Source organism: Danio rerio, chromosome 8 (genome assembly GCF_049306965.1).
Source record: "Danio rerio strain Tuebingen ecotype United States chromosome 8, GRCz12tu, whole genome shotgun sequence".
Taxonomy (NCBI): Eukaryota; Metazoa; Chordata; class Actinopteri; order Cypriniformes; family Danionidae; genus Danio; species Danio rerio.
The window spans coordinates 28,117,746-28,140,116 of record NC_133183.1 but is presented as its reverse complement, the minus strand read 5'-3'; the positions used below and the strand labels follow the sequence as shown (position 1 = coordinate 28,140,116).

The 22,371-nt window shown below is 36.8% G+C and overlaps 2 protein-coding genes across 5 annotated transcripts; one reads left to right on the top strand and one right to left on the bottom strand.

The window, feature by feature from the left end:
* Nucleotides 1-158: 158 nt before the first annotated feature.
* wdr6 (WD repeat domain 6) lies at nt 159-11,693 on the bottom strand. Of its 4 annotated transcripts, none has more exons than NM_001113654.1 (7): nt 10,473-10,576; nt 8,513-8,639; nt 4,965-7,608; nt 3,505-3,582; nt 3,299-3,415; nt 3,123-3,217; nt 159-783 (listed from the first exon to the last, which is right to left on the bottom strand). In NM_001113654.1, the coding sequence occupies exons 2-7, from the start codon at nt 8,607-8,609 to the stop codon at nt 233-235; spliced, it is 3,582 nt and encodes a 1,193-aa protein (NP_001107126.1). In that variant the 5' UTR covers nt 8,610-8,639; nt 10,473-10,576; the 3' UTR covers nt 159-232. The 4 variants fall into 4 exon arrangements, with proteins under 4 accessions (NP_001107126.1, XP_073765069.1, XP_073765070.1 ...); XM_073908968.1 differs by lacking the exon at nt 10,473-10,576 and adding an exon at nt 11,592-11,693 and having other exon boundaries at nt 162-783; XM_073908969.1 differs by lacking the exon at nt 10,473-10,576 and adding an exon at nt 11,483-11,613 and having other exon boundaries at nt 162-783.
* On the top strand, nt 10,849-21,271 carry fsbp (fibrinogen silencer binding protein). The gene is made up of 5 exons (XM_017357477.4): nt 10,849-10,924; nt 14,174-14,837; nt 17,572-17,677; nt 17,795-17,856; nt 19,204-21,271. Exons 2-5 carry the CDS (start codon nt 14,529-14,531, stop codon nt 19,726-19,728), a joined length of 1,002 nt encoding a protein of 333 aa, XP_017212966.1. The 5' UTR covers nt 10,849-10,924; nt 14,174-14,528; the 3' UTR covers nt 19,729-21,271.
* The last annotated feature ends 1,100 nt before the right edge of the window (nt 21,272-22,371 follow it).

Below are 22,371 nucleotides of genomic sequence, written 5' to 3'. Positions count from 1 at the left end.
CAACAGATCTAAATTTAAGGGAAAAGAATAATCTGTCTAACCTATGTCTGTTACTGCATATGCACTTATTTCATACTGAAAACAAATGTCCTCACAAGACTCATTTTTCCTGTGACAGTAAAAAAAACAAACACATGTATTAAATTAATATTATATATATCTTTATTTTTTTTGTAAAAATCTCAAACTTTACAGATAAAATTCTTATAAATCACATACTTTAATATTAGTGTCATGTCCTTGAACATTGATGTGAAAACATCACTTTCTTTCTCTCCTCTCCTTCTGCTCTCCCGTTTTCGGCTTCATCTATTTCTTTTTCAGTTAACTGAAACAACTGTAAGCCCTGGCCACAAACAACAATCCATGCCCCTCCCTCTTGCCCCTCACTACGCCATGCCCACAACCCAGCAGCATCTGCGATGTGCGAAAACCGCACCTGCAGTGGGCGGAGTCCATCACTTTCCACACTCCACAAACACATGCGCTGGTCCGGTGAAGTGGACGCCAGGAGAGCGGGGCTTAATAAACACAAGCCAGTGAGAGGGGAGGAATGTGCCAGGGGTATCGACCAATGAGAAAGCAGCTGTAAAGACGCAACTCCATTCTCCTGCTCAGCCTGATCTATCTTAATGCGCAGTAGAGACAGCTGTCCGTCATCTCCACCACTGGCCAAAGAGATAACGTTATCTTCCGTTTGTCCCTTCTCTGTTCTTGGTGATAAGGCAAGCGTATTAACTCCACTTTGATGAACAGGTATGGAAAAGAATGGGACAGACGGACCTGAAGCACAGACACACAAATTGAAAATTTATTTATATTCACATTTTTGTATATTAATACTTTTGACTTTGATAATGCATATTAAAATTTTTTATGTGCTTTTGACATTTTACAGAACAAAAATAAACAAAAAAATAAATAAATATATTACGGTTATCACGGATACTGAAATTTGAAAAACTTCTATTTCTTGCAAACATTTAAGCACTGTGGAGCGCATAATTAAACACCGCTGATTTGCCATTGTATTCACATGCTCATTAGAAATGACTGTAATTGGCCATAAAGGTCATCGGTTTACCGAACTCAATGCTGTTTGCTGAGAATAAACACAGGTACAGGGACACTAGAGTGATCAGCTGGTTTGTCTATAAACTATTAGTGATCCGCTGATAAATCACGGCTATAAAATGCTCCAGTGTCCCTGTATCTGCGGTTACACTCAGAAAACAGCAATGAGTTTGGTAAACTGATGACCTTCACAGCCAATCACAGTCATTTCTGTTGAGCATGTAAACACAGTGTTTAAGATCGTGCTCAACAGTGCTCAAATGTTACTGATAAATGGATGTTTTTTTCAGTATCGATATGTACCGAATTCCTGTATTGTAACAACTCCAATATATATATATTAAAATATATAAAATGTTTAACATAAAATTTGAACAATTTTAATACTTCAGTGCACATTTTCAACTATTTTTCAAGGCACCATTCTGCCTTGCTTTTCATCTAATATAATATTTTATTTCAGCTTTATTACTATTAACAAAAATAAATAATTTCAGCTAGCAAATAACATACAAAAATTAAAACTTAACCTAAAGTCCCTGTGAAATTAAAGTTGCTGAGTCTTTCATTTCAGTTTGTTGAGTAGGCAGCGGAGCTTTTTTCTCGTTTCCTCATAGCAAACTAACGGGTTAGGGTTAGTTTGACTAAGACTAACTAACGGCGTGGTTAAGAATATTGCAATGCAGTTGCTATGGAAGTCATTAAGTAGACGATAATAGAAGAACCGCCACTCAAAACTCACTAGCAAATTGTTGTCTCTTGATTTAGGATTACCAAAAACATTTTTAATTTTCTCCAATTAATTATTCACCTTAAAAGGTGCAGTATGCAAGTTTGACACCCAATGGTTAAACTAGGTATTGCACTACTGGATCAAAACACATGTAAGTGCAGGTTGCCAGATGTGTGTGCCTGACTATCGTGCCTAAACGCTGATTTAAGGCTGATTTAAATCCCGTTCTAAATAAAAGCTATGGCACGCAACAGAAGGAATATTTTCATATTAAAAGGGGTTTGCCTTAACCAACACCACAAACTTGAATTTTAGAAATGGCTTCTGTTTTTTGCAGCTGAACAACTGAAAACTTGATGACAATGATCACCTCATGTACACCTCACGTGCTTTATTCAGTGTTAAATTCTAATAATGCGAGTTTGAATGCTATTTTACAAGATATTTATAGCCATACTACTGAAAGCAGCAGCAGATAGTTCACCTCAGATCTTGAAAATAAAATAAAATGCTTGAAATTGAAGTTTAGAAACGTTAAATAATGCAAACCAACACATATCAGTTTCATACGTTTTAATTTGATTATAAACCTTACCATTTCGTTTTCATATATTCAGTGCTTCTAAATAGCTGTATTTAAATTCCTGTTGTGATTCGTCTCGTGGAAACAGCCAATCTGCTTTTTACTGCAAATCTCATCACGTAGCATGTTGTTAGGACACAGGGTTATAATGTAACCTGCTCCCCTAATGTTCACTTTCGCAATATTTATATTATTTACTAACTAATAACCTCATGTGGAACTCTGAATCTGCGTCTCATTTAGGAGTCTGCTACTGTCCACCAAAAGTCATATTTATGTCACGGGTGCATGCTTTGAGAGCCTTTCTAAACGAATGCACCAAGGCATGAAATATAAGACATAAAAGGCATGCTGAAATATAATTGTCTAAAGTGGCAGTGGGCGGGTTAAAAGAATCAAAACAAAGACAGCGTTCCAGTACATAACAGACATTTTTAAAGCAGAGTATCTGACTTCAGCATTGTTTTAGACAGATAAACAAGTATGTTCACTTAGCATGTTTCTTAAATATCTGCAAACATATTATAATATTTTCATGGTTTTAAACAGTCAAAAACGTACATACAGCACCTTTTAGAAAAACGCTTGCAAAACAAAAAATGTAAAGACTGCGCATACTTTAATGTATGAAATATTCGTAAATTTGCTAGACGACACAGTTATTCAAACATTAAAAATAATCACGTTAATAAAAAAACCAAGTGTTTATGTTCTGGTGTATGTATGACTCACCCTGCCAGCTGACACTAGCCTTACTGTTCAAAACTGCTGTTAAATCCCACACAGATATACAACCATCTGTAGTGGCACTGAACAGCAACAAAAGCCTGAGAAAGAAAGAGAAAGACATTGAGAAATAAGTTTAAAATATCTTTTAAATATCAGATATTTGTACAGAACTCTCTTACTTTCTGCCCTGGGAGTCCTCCAGTTTGCAGGTGGCGACACTGAGCACACACCTCTGATGATAAAAACACTCCCAAAGCACATCAACGCTCCTACTGCTCTCATTCACACTGAAGAGCCTGAAAAAGAAAACATAAGACAGACTCAGAATGAGACAAAAACACAAAGCTTTTATTTTAAGAAATTTCATAACCTCACAATAAATTACCTCACTGCACCATCACTACACCCCAGAGCCAGCAGTACTCCTTCACTCTCATTCTGCACTACAGCAATAGACATGTACCTGCAAACACAAGAAAGCATTTGCACAATAAAATCCCTCTGTAAGAAAGCACAGTTGCAATATGAAGGGGTATGTTGTATTGTCTGCCATCTGGTGGTCAAAAATGTTCTGAACCAACCATCAAACAGCATTAAATTCATTAGCATGATTGATTTTAATTACATTTCATTATACATATAAAAATACATTAAGATTCCAGTTGTTTCCAAATATATTTCTTCTGTGAAGATGATCATATTTTGCAAGTTGTGGTAACATTTAATCTTTGAGAAGTTAACAGTACACTATACTCATTTTTAGCCATTAGAATATTTTACTTTAAGTAGTACTGTCCATGCTTATTACTGATACTGTATTAAGGCCTATCACAATAATCAATATATCAACCACAATAATTTTTGCCGTAGCAATATATATTTACAAATTAACAAATATTGTTAAAGCCACTTCACAATGACATTTACATTATACCTCACCGGTGTCAAAGTTTATAATTGGACATTTACCTTTTTAACGTCAAATTATAGAATCATACCTTAAGAATTATACCAATATTTAAGTTTCTATGGGTATTTGTATTATTATTATTATGCTGTTATATAAACATTACATAATCAGTGGCATAAAATATTCTAAAAATGACAATAACATCGCTTATCGCAACAATTTCTATGACAATATATCGCACAACAAAACTTTCTTATCGCGAGATGCCTAACTGTATCAAGATGATTCGTTTAACACTAAGATTTGTATTAATTGACCTCTACTTTGGTTATTCAGACAAGTCATAGCATTTGAGCAAAATAAGCAGTTTGAGCAGTTAAAACAAGAATTTTTTATTAGTAACATTAACAAATAATACTAGTCTGCAATAAGTACTAATGCCAATTTAATAACTAATTTGTATTTATTAAACATATACTAGTATTTAACAAATATGTACTAGTAGCTATGTAATAAACTAATGTAGTAAATAAAATGTTGCATCCATTTCAATGGGTGAGAGCATCAAATTAAGTACTAATAGTAAACAAAAAACTACTATTATTATACTATTATGTATACTAGTCACAATTAAAGAAACGTACAGAAGGTAAAGGCTTTTTGATTTGTTACATGTAATAATAGAATTGCTATTAGTTAATATTAAAATAGGAAAAATACAAGTATCTAATATGTACTAGTATCTAATGAATATATACTAGTAATAAGTAAGCACTAGTATCTAAGAAATAAGAACTTATCAAATAAAGGTGTTGGAAACTAATGAATTAATACTAGTGTTTAATCACTATAGAAGATATTCTTCTCGATCCTTATTCTAAAACTAGGAAAGTACATAAAATATTTGACATGAAAAATCACAAATATGCACACACCTCGTCTCTGGGTCCATTTTGACAGTCTTGTGTCGGTTCCGCTTTCGTTCCCACTGCTCATCTAATCGATGGCCAGCAATCTGAGTGACTTGACAGATTGGTTGACTCTGTTGCTCATCCAAATGAATGAGAAGCCGGTAACACTGCAGTTGGGCCCGGCCACCCGCAGAGAACACCAGAGAAGAGAGAACAGAGGTTTCCATCCCATTATTTCTCTCTCTTTCGTTCATGTCTCCTCTTCTGATTGCAGCCAGTGCACGAACAATTGAGATGTGATCCGTAAGAACCGCGAGTACCTTAACAATTCCACTCTGTGGACAGACAGCAAGTACACCCACTGTGGTATCCTCCCCTCCAGTAACAAAAACCTCCCAAAGTTCTGACAAGTCTCCAGACAAACTACCAAGGTGACACACACAGCTGATACCTCGCCCATGCAGTCCCTCTTTCAGAGTGTGTCCATTCACACTGGTGTCTGTGGACATTAATGAACGTGATGCCATGACAGCTCCTTGCTTAATGAAAACAAGAGTACCCTGTCTGAGAGCTTGTGTCTGGGTATCTATGTGGGTGCTTATTGGGCGTTTGAAGGCCCAAGAGCGATGACCACCTCCGCAGGTAACTGATAGTAGCTTCTCTTGACGATGAGGGTCCCATATAACAAAGTGGACAGAGTGAAAGCCAACCATTACAAAACGAGCCTCAGCTATGCTTTCCCTCCCTGTATCATTCGTCCTTTTCACAATTGTCTTATTTAGCATCCTTTCTGGTCCATCTGATCCCAAAAACAGAACCATCTCCAGCCAGTCCATGCCTTTGCAAGCCCGGTGAACTCTACGCACCTTCAGGGTGCTTTCTTCAACAGTTAGTATTCTTACAGATCCATCTCGACCAGTACTGTAGCATAAGTCCTGGTACTCACATACTGAAGTCACACCTTGTTTCCCATGGACGCCGTAAAGAGTGCTGATTGGAGAAAGAGAACTGACAAGCTCAGTTTGTCTATTCTCCGTTTCTTGATCTTGTGAGTCTATTCTGCTTTCTTCCCCCTCATTTATCCTGTCATTATTTTCTCTTTCCATGTAGAGAAGTAATGAACCTCTCCGGTCACCACACAGGCAAAACCCATTTCTCTGTGACAAGGTAACTGCAGCAGTCAACCAGCGTTTGGCACAGGGTGGCAGCAGAAAGGGAAGAAGAGCTTCTTCTTTTATGTGTAGGCCTGATTTATCCTCAGTCACATTTATTGTCCATCTGTACACTAATCCCTCAGAGCCTGATGCCAGAAGACACACATTCCCGGACTCCCCAAACAGTCCCTTGACCCAAAGTACAGAGTGAACTTTCCCTTCACCAGCTCTTAGGAAGACTCCCACCCCTGGCTGTCCTACAAGAAACACCTGCACTCCTCCGTTCAGGTTACCTACTGCACAAACCTGGACAATGCAATCCGAATTCTGGACTTGGATGCTTGCAACCTCCATCACACAATAGGACTGGAATTCAGATCCTCCTTGCCAAATGACATCCCAGATGTCACCTTGACTTAAGCAAACCTCACCTTGATCCGTGCAGACCAGAATTGCATTTGATTCACCCTCCCCCACTAATCGCACTACTTTGGGACAACCATGCCCTCTGAACCCAAGATCCAGTTGAGTCTCTTCCTGAGTTTCTTCACTGATTTTCTTACCCTCTGCCACTCTCCACAACCTTACTCCACCATCAGCACCTCCAGTAGCCACCCATCCCGCCCTACAGCTTATACTTCCCTCGCTTACAGCCAGAGCCCTCACGCCACCTGACTTATGCCCTCTAAATGCACATCCCACCTTCCCTTCACCTCCCCATTCCCAGAGCAGGCATGCACCATCTTCACCAGCACTAAATAAGCGGCTTGGTGTAAGCTTTACACAGAAGACTCGTGCTTGATGTCCATAAAGCACCCGAAGACACGTTGGCGATTCCTTTCCACAACCTGCATCTCCACCCAATGTGCCAACGCTCCACAAACGAACACTGCGGTCATCTGAAGCAGATGCCAGCCACCCAGATTCCTGAAGGTAGCAAAGGCTGAAAATGACTCCACTGTGGCCCAGTAGACGTCTCTCTACTTGGGACTGACCACTGAGCTTGGTTCCAGCTGGCCTCCACAAAACAAGCTGGTTGAAGACCGTCCCACCCACCAGCACTACAGAGTCCCAATTTGGACCAACCATAAGTGCTGAGTAAAGAAGACAAGTCTCTACGCACGAGTAAAAGGAGATAATGTTACCAGACTCTGCTTCTAGGAGCATGATGGCATTGTGGGCCAAGGATATGCCTAACAGTGAATGAGGTTGTCTTTTAAAACAATGAATGTCCAGCACCCAGTCTTGAAGCTCCAAGAGAGGACCAATCAGTTTCAGGCACTGCCCTTCAGATTCGAAGCTGACAAGCCGAACTCCTTTTCCTCCAAAAACAATAATATCTCCCTTGTAGCTGTTGTCCGAAGCAGAGCTTGCACCACTAAACGGTATTCCTCCAGACTGATGTTTTTTATATGGTCGTATCCCATGGATACGGTAGTTTTGGAGTACATTTATAGATGCACATTTCTTAGGAGATGCTTGAAGACTGTAGACAGAGAGGATTGGTCCCTCCCCTACAACACAACACAATTGATAGGGAAGAATCAATCAAATGAATTTTAATATGAGACACAAGTGCACTTCAACATAACATTCGAATATTATTAAAGAAGGAAATCTTAAAGCTAAATCAGTTTATTTGGTGAAAACATTGATAGTAGTGCAAAGCAGGCAATTGAACACAGTTACAAACAAAACATCTAAAACATTTAAAATAGGCAACATTGCAGAATTAGAATTTGTAAAATCAATAGCAGAAAATTATACAACTATGGAAAAACAAATGAGGGGATTACAGTGCAATTTAGAGCAACCTCATTATGAAATAAACACAAACACAATGGCTGCATCCAAAATCGCATATTTGCATACTATATAGTATGTTAAAAACAGTATGCAAACCGAGTAGTACATCCGAATTCATAGATTTAAAAAAACAGTATGCGAAAAGTACCCGGATGACCTACTACTTCCGACGAGAATCTGAAATGCATATTTGATGCACGCTACGCTATCACATGATGCCCAGTGAGAGAATTTATGAATGTGAGTGAAGCAACGCAACTGATGTTTTGGTCACATGATGATGACAGAATGGCAGATGTAGTAGGTCAGAGTTTCATTCATACTACTTACATTCATACTTTATAGAACATACTTTTTAAAAGTAGAGTAGTAAATTCAAATACAGTGCATTCTGAGTAGTAGACAATTTCGGATGCAGCCAATGTCATTGGGATTATTAAATGCACTAAATTTACCTAAAATAATTTGAGGGACATTAGGAGACACTTCAGGTTGCTTAGAGAAATCACATCCATATTGGCCCATGAGTCACAGTCTACATAATTTACTTCACCGTGGATTGTTAGCTTGTTGATTTGCTTCCTGTTCATTAAAAGAATGAATGTCAGTCACCTGTCAAAAGAAAATCCTCCCCTAGGAATTCCAGTGCAGTGATGGGAGCAACAAGCACAGCACTCTTCACCACAGCAGACTCTACAGGAGATGCCATTTCACAGTCTGCACAGCAGGCTGTAGACTTCTGGGGCACACACACACACACACACACACAAACATTACAGCATTATTCATTACTGACTGATCTCCTGAAATGTCATTTTCAAAAGGCAGAACCTGAACAAATGCAAAATGCTTGCTATGGCATTTATTACACGATCAAATCGATGTTATGATATAATAATAATTAACCTACTAGAGCTGCTGGTCACATGGCAGTTACCAAAGCTACTAAATTTGTTTAAATAATTTGGAATAATATAAAACAGAGCTGTCCAAACTTGGACAAAAGTTGGCCCACGGTAACCTTTGATTTGGCCCTCCATCCCATCTAAGAGGAGAGGTAAAACGATGGGGAATTTTGGGGAGAATGCCAATTTTATTTTTACATAACTTTTGTTTTTGTAACTGTCGAGGTAAAAAAAAGGCAGACTGAAATTAAACGTTTCACATAAAGCTATGAAAAGCTATGAATGAAAGCTATGAATCAGAATTAATTTTAATTAATTAAAAAATATTTAAAGTAATTTGATGGATAGCGGACATTGCAGAAGACATCAGCAAGCCAATTAAGGCAAAATGATTTTTGTGTTATAAATGGGATTGTTTATGTTTTTTATTGTAAGATGTTCATTATAAAATGTACAAAAGTTTATAATTGTTAATGCAATAAAAATATTTTAAATGCAATAAATTATGGAATTAATTAATTTATATAATATAATAATAAATTAGAAAATAACATTGACAACTTCATGGTTTGGTATATTTACCTCTGGCCCACCACTCTCAATCAAGTTTAGTTTTTGGCCCTTCATAAGAAAAGGTTGGGACACCCCTGATATAAAATAATTTGGGGATACTTGGCAAAATTTGTTTTTAATACTGAAAAACAAAAATTAAAAGTTTCATATCTGATATAAATTGCATATTTTCCAATTAGTCTTTTTAATTTTAAACTGCAAGTAGTGTATATATAATTTATTATATGAAAAAAAAATTAAGTTTGAGGTTAATATGTCAGAAAGCTATCTTTCTGTATGATTTTGTTTGAGTGTTGAGGCAAATATTTCTGCTTGAAGTCGTTTCCCATTAATTTTCACTTCGGTCATTTTTTATCACAATTAACAAAAGTGTGATTATTATTTGTTGTTTCAGGAATATTTTAGCTCTTTATGAAGGCCTTTATAAATCAGATTAGGTAAAAAAAAAATAAATTAATGAATGAAAACATGTCAAAAATTGATAACTACATTTTAAATTAATTTATCATAATTGCAAAACAAAATTGAGTATTGTGCATCCTAATGCAAATATTATGTTGGATATTAATTTTATTTTACAGTAATTGAAATAAAACCACAACACCCTTACTTTAAAAATGTATTTCATTATCTTTACTTTAATTATTCTAGATTATTGACACATGATGTGGATTATTAAGATATGTCAAGTAAACAAACTTTCTTAACTGAATAATTAAGCCCAGACTAACATCACCCATTTACAATTAATTCCAGTTTCCTTTATATTACACGTATATCTGTACTTTGAAAATAACGTAAACCATCACTGTCTAAAGTTAGAAACAAATGATAAAGGGTCTTTAGCCAGCTGGTGTGCAATGACTGTTAACTGCAGTAGGATTAAATTCAATTTGAGATACATGATTTTCCAAAAGGCAGTTGCAATAAAATGTGCTTTTATAAACGATTATCGGTTTACTTTTTACAATAATGAACGTCAGTAACTTATCAGCAAGACATATTTACCATAAAGTGGATCTTCCAGCAGTGATTTTACACGTTTCTCGTACAGTTGTAGCAACCAAAATTCAATTAGCTTAAATTTCACAAACCTGTCTCCTGTAGAGATCGTGCCTTTATTTTAAAGACAATAAAAACAAGGTCGTTTATACTGCATCAAGCATGTTTCGTACTGTATGCATGTGTTTTCACTTCCTCGTTGACACCGAGTACCGTCCAATCGCGCTGTTCAATACTACACACACCGAACCACACTGACAACCGATTGGCTGAAACCAGTCCTGCGCTTTCCACTGTGAAAACGCGTAGATTTGTGCAATTTGCCAGATGCACAAACCATATGTATTGAGCAGATCTCATGAGAATGGTATACAAATCATACGAAATGCACAAACCAGTGAATTGCCTTTTTTTACGCCCTGAGCGTCATTTTGCGCATGTGTCTCCGGTCTGTTATTTAAATTTCTTATGGACCGCTTAAACCCAGGGGGTGGGGACAAAGTGTAATATTTTCGGGATAAAATCGACAGCCTGATGATTGCATGTAAGTAGTGTCAATGTGGATAATATAATAACAGTTGTCATACGCTGTGTGTGTGTAAATGCACAATAGCTTAATTAAGGAGAGTGGTCTCGGGATAGTCTTAAACCGCAGCTCGGGTTCACTTCTAGTGCGATGCTCGGGTTTAGCGCTATGGCTAGCATGACCGGCGGACAAATACAGTTATAACAATTAGTACCGTAACAATGAAAATGCTGCACCTGCACCTGTAGGACTTGGCGAGACATGCATTTAATTGCTTGATTTTTTTTTCTTTGTTCATTCTTTAATAACGATGCGATTCACTCTGAGCGAATTGTTCTTTTGAGTCTGACCATTAATGAATCAGTTGAGCTGGTACACAAAACCGAACGATTCCGAACCGAATCGCAGCGAGCCGAGCAAGCATTTGGCCTAAAAAAAAAAAAACTTGTGTTAAAGCAGCCACTAGAATATTTTGTACAAACATTAGTAGCAGCGCAGAGTTTAGTGCAAAAATACAAAGAATTGTCAGCCAAGAGTAGTCTTGTAAATATCTATTATGTTAATTGCAAAAATTACCTTTATGACAATTTATTTAACAAACTTAAAATTAATGTAAACATTTACAATGTATGTAGAAATAAAATTAAAAAGTCTCAAAGGGATATTTAAAAAAAAGAAAATTTACTGGAAATACGCCAGGGCCATCCAAACTCTGTGCTGGAGGGCCGGTGTTTTGCAGAGTTTAGCTCCAACCCTAATCAAACACACCTGGACCAGCCAATCAAGCAGGTGTGTTAAAGCAAGTTGAAGCTAAAGTCAAGACACCGGCCCTTCAGGACCGAGTTTGGACACATCTGTCCAAGGCCATCCAATTGTATAGTGACTAGGCACAGGATGATAACTGGCTAACATTTTCTTTTATACTGTTCCTAAGGTATTTGTAGTTTTTAAAATGTTTTTTATGACTAATTTAGTTTTTGGGCAGCAGTATCTCCAGAAGAAATTAACCCTCCACATCAAAAGCTACTGGTCAGCCTGCAATTCAGGAAATATTTGAGAAACAAATTATAAACTATAACATCCAAACATGCTTTAGACCTGAAAAGTGCAGAGACTTACTTTAAATCCAAAGAAAAGTATATCATCTTTGCTTCAAATTCCAAAAAAAGAATTACCGCTTGTGGTAACCGCTCTTTTAATGCAGTGTCTATGGGACAGGAAATTCAATTTTACTTTATTCTCTCCTCTGGCTGCCAATTCTTTTCCTCTTTTTGAACGTCTTTAAATAGGTATGTAAATTTTTTTTTAGATAGTTAGATATCAAAAGATGCCTTTTAAAGTTGCAAAGAAATCTGTTTTTGAAACTAATGAAGATTTTTATTATGTCGCCTGACATGTTTACTGTTTCAAAATATTGAAAATGTTTCTTAAAATAAAATGTGTTGTGTTCAAAGGGGGGGAAAGTTGTTTGTTTACCCAGACATTTAAAAAAACATAAACAACTCATTTTAGAGCGGTAATCACAATACCAAGAAACTGGGATATTTTTATCCAAGGTTATCATACCGTCAGAATCTTATACCAGCCCATACCTAGTAGTGACTTATTTAATTCAGTCTGTGTAAATAATTCATTACAGTTCAACTATTTATTTTTTTACAACATTATTCCACAGGCTCACCAAATGGTCCTGAATGTGTTTACAAATCTTGTCACATATCTGTAAATAATATTTCGTGGACAGACGGATCGATTTTCTTCATAAGACTTCAGTGTATGTACAGGAACAACTCATTAGTTTAGTTTTGCCTATATATATATATATATATATATATATATATATATATATATATATATTTATATATATTTCTTTGTTTGAGTCCCAAAGTTCTGGTAGCCATTGACTTGCATTTTATAAATGACCAATAATCCAAATGCAATCTCAAACATAACTGTAACTTATAGCGTGGAAAAAAGAATGCTATGGATCCCTTTCACACGCCTGTTATGATGCGTTTAACGGTCATCAGCATCTTAAATCCTTGAAAGTTTTAAAAATTTTGATTTAAAAAAAAAAACATATGAACATTAATGTGTATTTATGTCTGTAGTATATCATCTTTGCTTCAAATTCCAAAAAACGAATTACCGCTTGTGGTAACTGCTCTTTTAATGCAGTGTCTATGGGACAGGAAAGTAAATTTATTTTATTCTCTCCTCTGGCTGCCAATTCTTTTCCTCTTTTTGAACGTCTTTAAATAGGTATGTAAAAAATTTTTTGTTGTACTTTCCCATTTACTGGGCGCTAAGTTTTCCCAACTATGATGACTTCCTCTACTGAGAAACCCGTAAATGTGAAAAGAGTCTACAGTGGCAAGTGTTGACACAAAACATGTGAAATTTGATTGTGTCAGAATGCACAGTGTAACTGTCAACCAAGTGCACCATACATGCGTAAAAACTGAAGCCAAAACTGTTTGAGTGCCCCCCTGGTGGATGGCTGCAGTATAGGTCATAAATCCATATAAACTAATAGAATGTGCACAAAATATTCAATTTTTCAAAAAGATGGTTGTCATCATGCAGATGTATGTTCAAGTGTTTGTTTTTTCTTACATGTTTATTTAATTATTTGTTGCTATAGAAATGGGTCTGTTTGGGTCAGATTCAGTATTATGCAAATATCAAATATCAGATCAATTTTTTTTGTAAAAGATATCGTAATATACTGGCATTAATTTATGTAATCACCAGAGATGGATGTACATCATCCTTCATAAAAATTGTCATCTCAACAAATGTTTAGTGTCAAATGTCACAATGAATACATTTTACATGTAGACACTTCTGTAAACAAGGTAGGCCTGGTATGAACTTTATAAAGTTATTTTGTCATTCAATATAAGAGTCCAAAATCCTGCTTCCTCCACATAATTCAATAATAAGCATTCAAATTTCTACGCTTTGTTTTTGCTCAGTTAAATGCATAATCTAGGTCAGGGGTCATCAAACTTGTTCCTGGAGGGCTGGTGTACACATTAAACTCTGCATGTCTATGTGTACAAAAAAAAAAAAAAAAAAAAGCTCATAATTGCCACCTTAACATGGTCAATCTGTATTTACATAATTCAATTTTATGTGTTTAACTGAAAAATTTTGGCCCTGATCACCTTCCAAAATAGTCCTACATTTTAATAACAATATCACAACAACAATATAGAACAAATGCTAAACCTTTTATTGTGCTTTCTTTATACTCATTTACAGACTTCCCATGTGTGCCTGGTGACCCTTTGCCCATCAGGTGGACCCGGGATACATTTCTATTTAGCACCCATGATCAAGCGACCTCAAAATCCCCCTTTTACTTGTGGCATCCAGAGTTTACCATATCACTGGAGCTGAAACTCTTGAAATGCACATAATCTGACCTCACCTTCCTGCATTCCTGGACTGTAAACACATACACTGTGACGCTACAAATGTTACCAAGTAAATGCATACAAATACCACTAGATGTCTTTAAACTAGACTGTTCTGTTGAAAATAAACATAGCAAGACCTTTTCTAGAGTTTCTATAAATGAAGCAACACCTAATACCTCAATAAAACCCAGTCACTCATGTTGACCACTATGACGTACCGCATGCCAAACTTCACCCTGGAGCAGAAGCTGTTTCTGCTTCGGAGAATCCATGCGGTGGTAGACACGGTCCAGGACTTTCGGAAAGACACCAACACTACTGTGCACCGGAATGCTGTGTGGGCAGAGCTGGCTCAGGCCTTCAATGCGGCGTTCCCGAGTCGACCACCCAGCAGCATCGGCTCTCTAAAGACACTGTGGAAAAGACTGAAGGTCGAGTGTCGTGTAGCCCTGCAGAAGAGACAGGAGCAGCAGGCCGCTGGGCTCCCAGTGTCTGCCCTCACTCAGGTAAATTCTCTAATTCAGATTAGGGATGCATGACTTTATCAGAACGTTCAATGTATGTTTATGATGGTGTGGAGTCGATTAGGCATGGGACAAATAACCGTTTTCAAGGTATACAACGGTTTGGAAAAGTCAAGGTTTTAAAACTGCCAAAATTTTTTGTTATACCGTTCCTAAGGTACTGTATTTGTAAAGCCTGGTTTATACTTCTGCGTCAAGTAACCGGCGTAACCCACGGCGTATGCAACGCGCGTAGCAGTGCATTTATACTTCTGAGCGCTGTCTCTGTTGGTTAGCATTAACACTTCCGAAACGCTAGTTGGCAGTGAGGTGTAAATGTTCCTCTGTGTCAAGTTTTTTCGCTGCTGTTTTGCTTTTCCTGAACACTTCTGGGATGTACAAGTGGCTCAAACTCGCTCATTTTAAGGCAGGAACCGGCGGACGTGCAACAACTTTAACTATGAGGTAAACGCAAAACAAAACTTTCCATCCGGAGCTCCTTCACGGGACTTCACACTTGAAAACAATCGCTCCATCAGGCTCGTACCAATCACACAACAAAGCGTTTGATGCAGAAGTATAAATCAGCCTTTAAGATTTTCTTTTATTAAATAATTTTTTTTTATTAAGGGAAGTAATTGAATAAAACTAGATTTCTTTCTGTGTACATGTTTGTTTGTTTGTTTTGTTGTCTGTAAAACGTACGTTTTATTAAGTATACTTAAAGGGGTAGTTCACCCAAAAATACAAATTCTGTCATCATTTAGTCACCTTTTACTTGTTTCAAACCTTTATGATTTTCTTTTGTCTGTGTTAGGACTGCGTTGTTTTTGTTTCTGTGTGTTTAATTTGTTCTAGATTGGGGGCGTGCCTTCAGCGCACCTGATGCTGGTCAGCACCCTTATTTAAACCCCGTCAGAGAATTGGTAGGGGCCGCTGTTCTTTCAATTGGCCAGAGCTGCACTCCAATTTGGGCATTATGTTTTGTTTCACATCCATACACTATCACTGACAACACCTATTGCATCCATTCACTTGCTTTTCACACTGATTGAACATACAGATACTGATGTTTTGATTAAATTATTTTCAATTGTGTTAAATAAATATTATTTTTGATTATATTTCGCTGTGTCGTCTCCCTCACTGTTACATCTCTGAGCCAGGTGTAACAGTCTGTTTAACAGAAATGAAGATATTTTGAAAATGATAGAAACCTGTAACTATTGACTGTGTTTCTTACTATAAAAAAATCGGTTACAGGTTTTCAGCTTTCTTCAAAATATCTTTTTTTTATCTACAGACTAAAGAAACACAAAGGTTTGAAACAAGTAACTGGTGACTAAATGATGACAGAATATTCATTTTTGGGTTAACTATCCCTTTAAGTAATGTTTTGAGTCAACTTCACGTATTGACATCTACATAGTATACTTGTAAGTGCACTACTTGAATACAACTTGGGACTAATTTGGCCCAGTTTTAGTATACAGTATAAACATATACTTTTAAGTGTACAATAAGTGTAACAATACACTTTAAGTTGTAGACAACTGGTCTACAATGACATTTTTCATTTGTACTGCAAGTGAACTTTTGAGAATACCAAAACAAATAATAAAATGTATTTTAATGTTTTGGACTGTGGGCGTCATGGTGGCGCAGAGGGTAGCACATTCGCCTCACAGCAAGAAGGTCGCTGGTTTGAGCCTCAGCTGGGTCAGTTGGCATTTCTGTGTGGAGTTTGCATGTTCTCCTCGTGTTTGCGTGGGTTTCCTCCAGGTGCTCCGTTTTTTCCCACAAGTCCAAAGACATGCCCTGTAGGTGAATTGGGTAAGCTAGATTGCACATATTTCCCAGAGATGGGTTGCAGCTGGAAGGGCATCCACTGCGTAAAACATGATAAGGATAAGTTGGCGGTTCATTCTGCTGTGGCGATCCTATAATAATAAGGGGACTTAGCCGAAAAGAAAGCCTCAGACTTAGCCTGAAACGAAAACGAGTTTTTAACTATTGACGTAATGTCTAATAAAAGGGTGGAGTGTGAAGATTGTGTGACGCACTGAGGATGTCTGCGTTTTCTATCTCCCAAGAATGAAAAAACAGCTATATAAAATAATTACTTAAAGAGTGCCAATCTTGACATTCTAAATGACATTATTAACTTGATTAACGCATCAAATTGAAAAACTAAGAGCGTGCAGCCGTAAGATATTTAAGTTTACTACTAGTACATGGATGATGACTTGTAAAGTGCTTTGAAATGTGCATTTTTTTATTTGAAATAATGTAATCTCAACAAATATGAAAATGGGTAGGAACGTATAGTAGCCCCTCCCCTTTAAAAACAGCCAATAGCATTTGGTTGAGTAGTTGAGCCCAAGTGTATCAAATGAAAGAGCAATAATCTTAAAAAGCATTTGATTAGTCAGAAGAGTTGATGAGAAACTGAAGTGAGGTGACATAAAAAAATCAATCCATTTTGGCGACTGCGACAAACTGCAAGCTTTGGATGTTTATATCTTCTAAAATGTAAATTTTGTCACTGTTTTGGAGCACACTAGCTTATAGATGTCCTTAAGACTAATATACTGATACTAACATCTAACATTCACTGTACCTTTAAGAATATTAAATAAATTAACTTCAAGTATGTTTCTTTTTGCTAAGGGTATAGTTGGATATTATTGGGAAATTGTAGTCACACAATTGATTTTGAAGTGTGGTTGTGTGTCAGGTGCAAAGAGAAGTGATCGCCCTCGTACCAAACCTGATCTCCTGTCTGGAGGAGGTGGATGGAGACAGCAGTTATGCCTCCGTTAGGGGCGGCTCACCTGGAGCAGGTAATTAATAGTCATGTCATCTTCCTAAGCGAATGAAATACTACCACTCTTCCCAGCTGTCAACTGTGCAATTATACAGGCGAGAAGATTAATTGAGTCTTTCTTTCTCTCTTATAGTGATGGGGCTTTCAGGCACTAATGGGAGCGAGCATGAAGATGCTGACCACAGTCAAAATGATGTAAGACTCAAATCAGCCTTCAAATGGTTTCTGAAACACCTCTTAAGCTGCATGTTTTCTTTTATATTGCTGGTTTTAATACAGAATGTTTGATTGATTACTCAAAGTGTGAAGAGTATGGTTGATTGTATTTTAATGTGTGATGTAGTGTATTGTGAACGTTTGGCAAATGTGAATATTTCTGACAAAATAAGAGAGATCATACAAAATGAACATAATTTTTTTTAGTGCAGAAATGAGCATGGCATTTTATCTAAAATATGTTATACATATACAGTTGAAGTCAGAATTATTAGCCCCCCTGAAATATTAGTCCCCGTTTATTTATTTTTTCTCCCGATTTCTGTTTAGCAGAGAGAAGAGTTTTTCACCATTTCTAAACATGATAATTTTAATAACTCATCTTTAATAACTGATGTATTTTATCTTTGCCATGATGACAGAAAATAATATTTCACTAGATATTTTTCAAGACACTTCTATACAGCTTAAAGTGACTTAAAGGCCTAACTAGGTTAATTAGCGATTCCAGATTAATAAACGGACTAAGCCGAAAAGAAAATGAATGAATAAACCCCTGTAAATGTTTGGGAATCTTTAGTTCTTACAGTACTAAATCTAAATACAAACAAGATGCATTTTGTATGATCTGTCTTATTTGGTCAAAATTATTAACATTTTCTACAGAATATTCACCAGAGCTTTACAAAACACTGTACTGTATATTGTAAAGTCCTACCAGGTCAACATTTAACATGCAATAAACACAGTAAATCTGGTTCAACACGGGTTAAAAAAGTACAATTGTCTAACTTACATTCAAATGTTTGGAACAAGTGCAATATTTGTTGAATAAATTAAATATTATTGATCGTGTATCATTAAATTGATCACATTTTGATCAAATCAATGCAGTCTTGGTGAGAATAAGAGACTTATTTCAAAAACAAAAAAAAGCTATAGATGAAAAATAATTATCAAATTTATAATCAGACCATCTTTTAAAAAATATATATATTAAATGTAGTATTTTATATTATAGGCCTTAAGTAGGCTATATATATATATATATATATATATATATATATATATATATATATATATATATATATATATATATAAATATATGTCACCTCATTGTCACCTCATTTATAAAATATTTAATCAGTATTTGTTATATAAAGACGCATATGAATATTCTGCACGTTTCTTGCTTTAGGCTATTGGATGTGCAATAAATGCATACGTGTTATATTATTAATGTTTACTTATAATAATTGAGTATATATATAAATACAATATAAAAATAAAACAATTACAATAATATTAAACGTTTACTTTTAACAGGAAGTAGACAGTAAGGAGAACTTGGCCATTGAGCTTGGCTTATCTTCTCCTACTCACCCACCTGTCAACTCTGGTATTCCTCCGGGCTCTTCCTCCTCACCTCTCCACTCACATTCACTGTCCTCCAGATCCAGTCGTCCCTCCTTCATCTACTCAACCCATCCAGGAAGCACCTCAGGCCACGGATCAGGGGCGAGGGCTGCAAACTTTGATTCGGTACACAGAGAGCCTGCGGTGGCGCGCGGATCAGTGGAGAATTCGTTCCCGCCGGCGGACTCTTTTACCTCAGACTCTAAATGGGAGGCACGTCGACAGGAGCTGTTTGAGCAGGAGCACCAGCAGACCATGAGCCTGTTACTGCTGCAGCAGTGTGTGTGGGAGGAGAAGAGGAAAGCGGTCAGACAGAAGGAGAAGGCCGCTCGAGCCAAGAAGAGATATTACCAAGCCAAACTCCGCAAGATCGGCGCGGGTCATTCGCCTTCCAGTAGCGACAGCGATGATAACGAACAACACCCACGGACATGAGTTTCAGATGTTTACGACGTCTTAGATATGTTTACTTTCTTTTTGAAAGTCATCTTTTTTATTTTAATAATGCTGTTTGTTTACAAAACTTTTGATTGTGATGTTTGGGAATGTGTCGTGTATCATATGAAGGGGCGTTCAAGCAAGCAGGCTCAAATAGCCATCCACAGTAATCTCACTGCCTTTTATACTATGGGGCCGTCGAATGCCTGATTATGATTGGCTGATGATCCTTCTAAGGCAGGGGTGATGAACTCAGTTTTTGGAGGGCTGTAGCTCTGCACAGTGTAGTTCCTACTCTAATTAAAAACACCTGACTGATCATACTAATAGACTGATTTCACATGGTGGCCATTTTAATAGCAAAAGCGAGGCAGCGGTGAGAAGAAACCTGGAAATATCGCCTGGAGTCACACAGGAATGGCGCTTGCGATGGCGTATTGTTGTGTACCTGGCTGTATGTCTTATCAGCGAAAAGTTAGTGAACCGAGTTCATAATTTCACTGCTTTTCGGCTGACCCGAAGGTCCATTCTGAATTTATAGTGAAAATAAAAAGAGATATCAGACCTAATTTTCAGCTAAGTTAAGTGAAATGGCATTAGTTAGCTAACGTTTTCCTCCCCAAACACACATTTTAGATTCTATTTATCAAACTCAAGTTAATGAACTCATTCTTTTGCTATATTAGACCTGTCAAGATACTTACGAATTTAAGCATTGAAATAAATTTAAAAAACGTAAATTTCCCACTAACATTTGTGCGCTGTTGAGTGATTTGCCATTGAGTTTACCAGTGCTCAACAGAAATGACTGTGATTGGCTGTGAAGTCATCAGTTCACTGCATTTCACCGATGTTTATCGAGTCCAAACTCAGAGAAGTGATCCACTGATGAATCAACTAATCTTCATAGCTTAAAACGCTCCAGTGTCCCTCTGTGTCTACACTCCGTGAAGAGCAGTGAACCGATGACCTTCACAGCCAATCACAGTCAGTGGGCAGTGAATGTTTTTAAAGTTTCAGTATCATGACAACACTATTACAGACAGCACAAGGGTGTGCTCCAAACTTTTTACACAGAACTGCTTTGTTTTATTGCTCAGCGGGTTACATAGGCTGAAGCAGGGAAGCCCCCGCAGTGTTTACTTTGTGCCATGAACTTAAGCCTAGGAGGACACTTTATGATTTTGTTTGATGCCTAATATGCTTTTAATTGATTAAATTAATCTTAACTGAATGATATTAAAGTGATGTTTACACCACATCTGCAGCAACAGCTGGAGGTTTGTAGTCCACAGAATGTTGTTGCAATATTTACAGTGCTTATCCTAAATTTCCGGGTTTCTTCCCACCGCAGCCTTGCTTTTGTTTTTTAAAATGGCGGCTGTGTAAATAAAGTGTATTGAGTCCTTCAGGCTTGTTTTAAACCTACAGGTAAGTGTGTTATAGCAGGGTTGGAACTAAACTGTGTAGGGTTGCGGTCCTGTTCTAAGATGTGACAAATTATTTGATTCCATGTTTTTATTTATTTAATAGGCCAACACTTTAAAAAAATCACACCAAAACAAAACATAGGGCTTGGGAAGAAAGAATCTACTACACACAGGAGATTATTACAAATGAATGCACACCCTAGCATCACCACACTGAGAGTGCATTAGTTTTTTAACAATTTAGTGGCCCGTCATCAGTTATTCCTCACTAACTAACTCTTTCATCAACTCTGATGCTGCATTCTGTTGAATTAAAAGTTATACATTCATAGGGACAGTTAGCTCTAAAAATAAATGTTCATAATTTACCCCCCCTCATGTCGCTGAACAGTTTTCTTTCATCTGTGGAACATATATTTAGAAAACTGCCTTAACATTTATTTGGCCATACAATGAAAAAGTGGAGTCTTGTGTAGTTTTTTAGATCCCACGGATTTTCATTTCATAAACTGTCGAATCATCTTTTATTTATTTATTTATTTTTTGAGTTCTGCAGAAGAAAGTGTTAGACACGAGTGAAGGGTGAGTAAATTATAACAGATTTTTCTTATTTAGATGAAGTTGAAAGGTGGTGTATGCCTACCCATGAGTGTTGCCAAGTTGGCAGACTGTTTTCAGACTTTTTAGTGGCTTAAGAAACTCCTTGACAAGCCTTAGTTTTTCAAGAAATATCAGTATGACATGGGCTGCATCTAAAACCTTAGGCTGTTTACTTGTTGACTTCTGAGGTAGCATAACTAAATAGGGAGAGCTTTGGTAGTAATAAGGAAATATTTGCTTACTTCTTGCTGGAAAGCGATAAAAAGTGAAAAATGTTGGTCAAAATGTACATTTACACACAAAAATGATGCCTAAACGGTGCTATGAGATGCCATTTTTTTTTCTGCTCAATTAACTGTCAGAAATAGAATGCACAGGATTGTGGGATATAGACAACTTGGTTGCTTTCAAATTTTGATCAGAAGTTACTTCCCTAGTCAGCAGAATTTGGATTTAGACATACTTTGAGAACCAAAGGTTTTGCGACATTTGGCAAGCAAGGCTAGCCACAATCCATTGAAAGCAGTTGGCAACTTCCTCAAGTGCACTCAGATAATGTAAAAAGATACAAATGCTAATGTTAGCCTTGCTCTGTCAACAAAGATGTCTT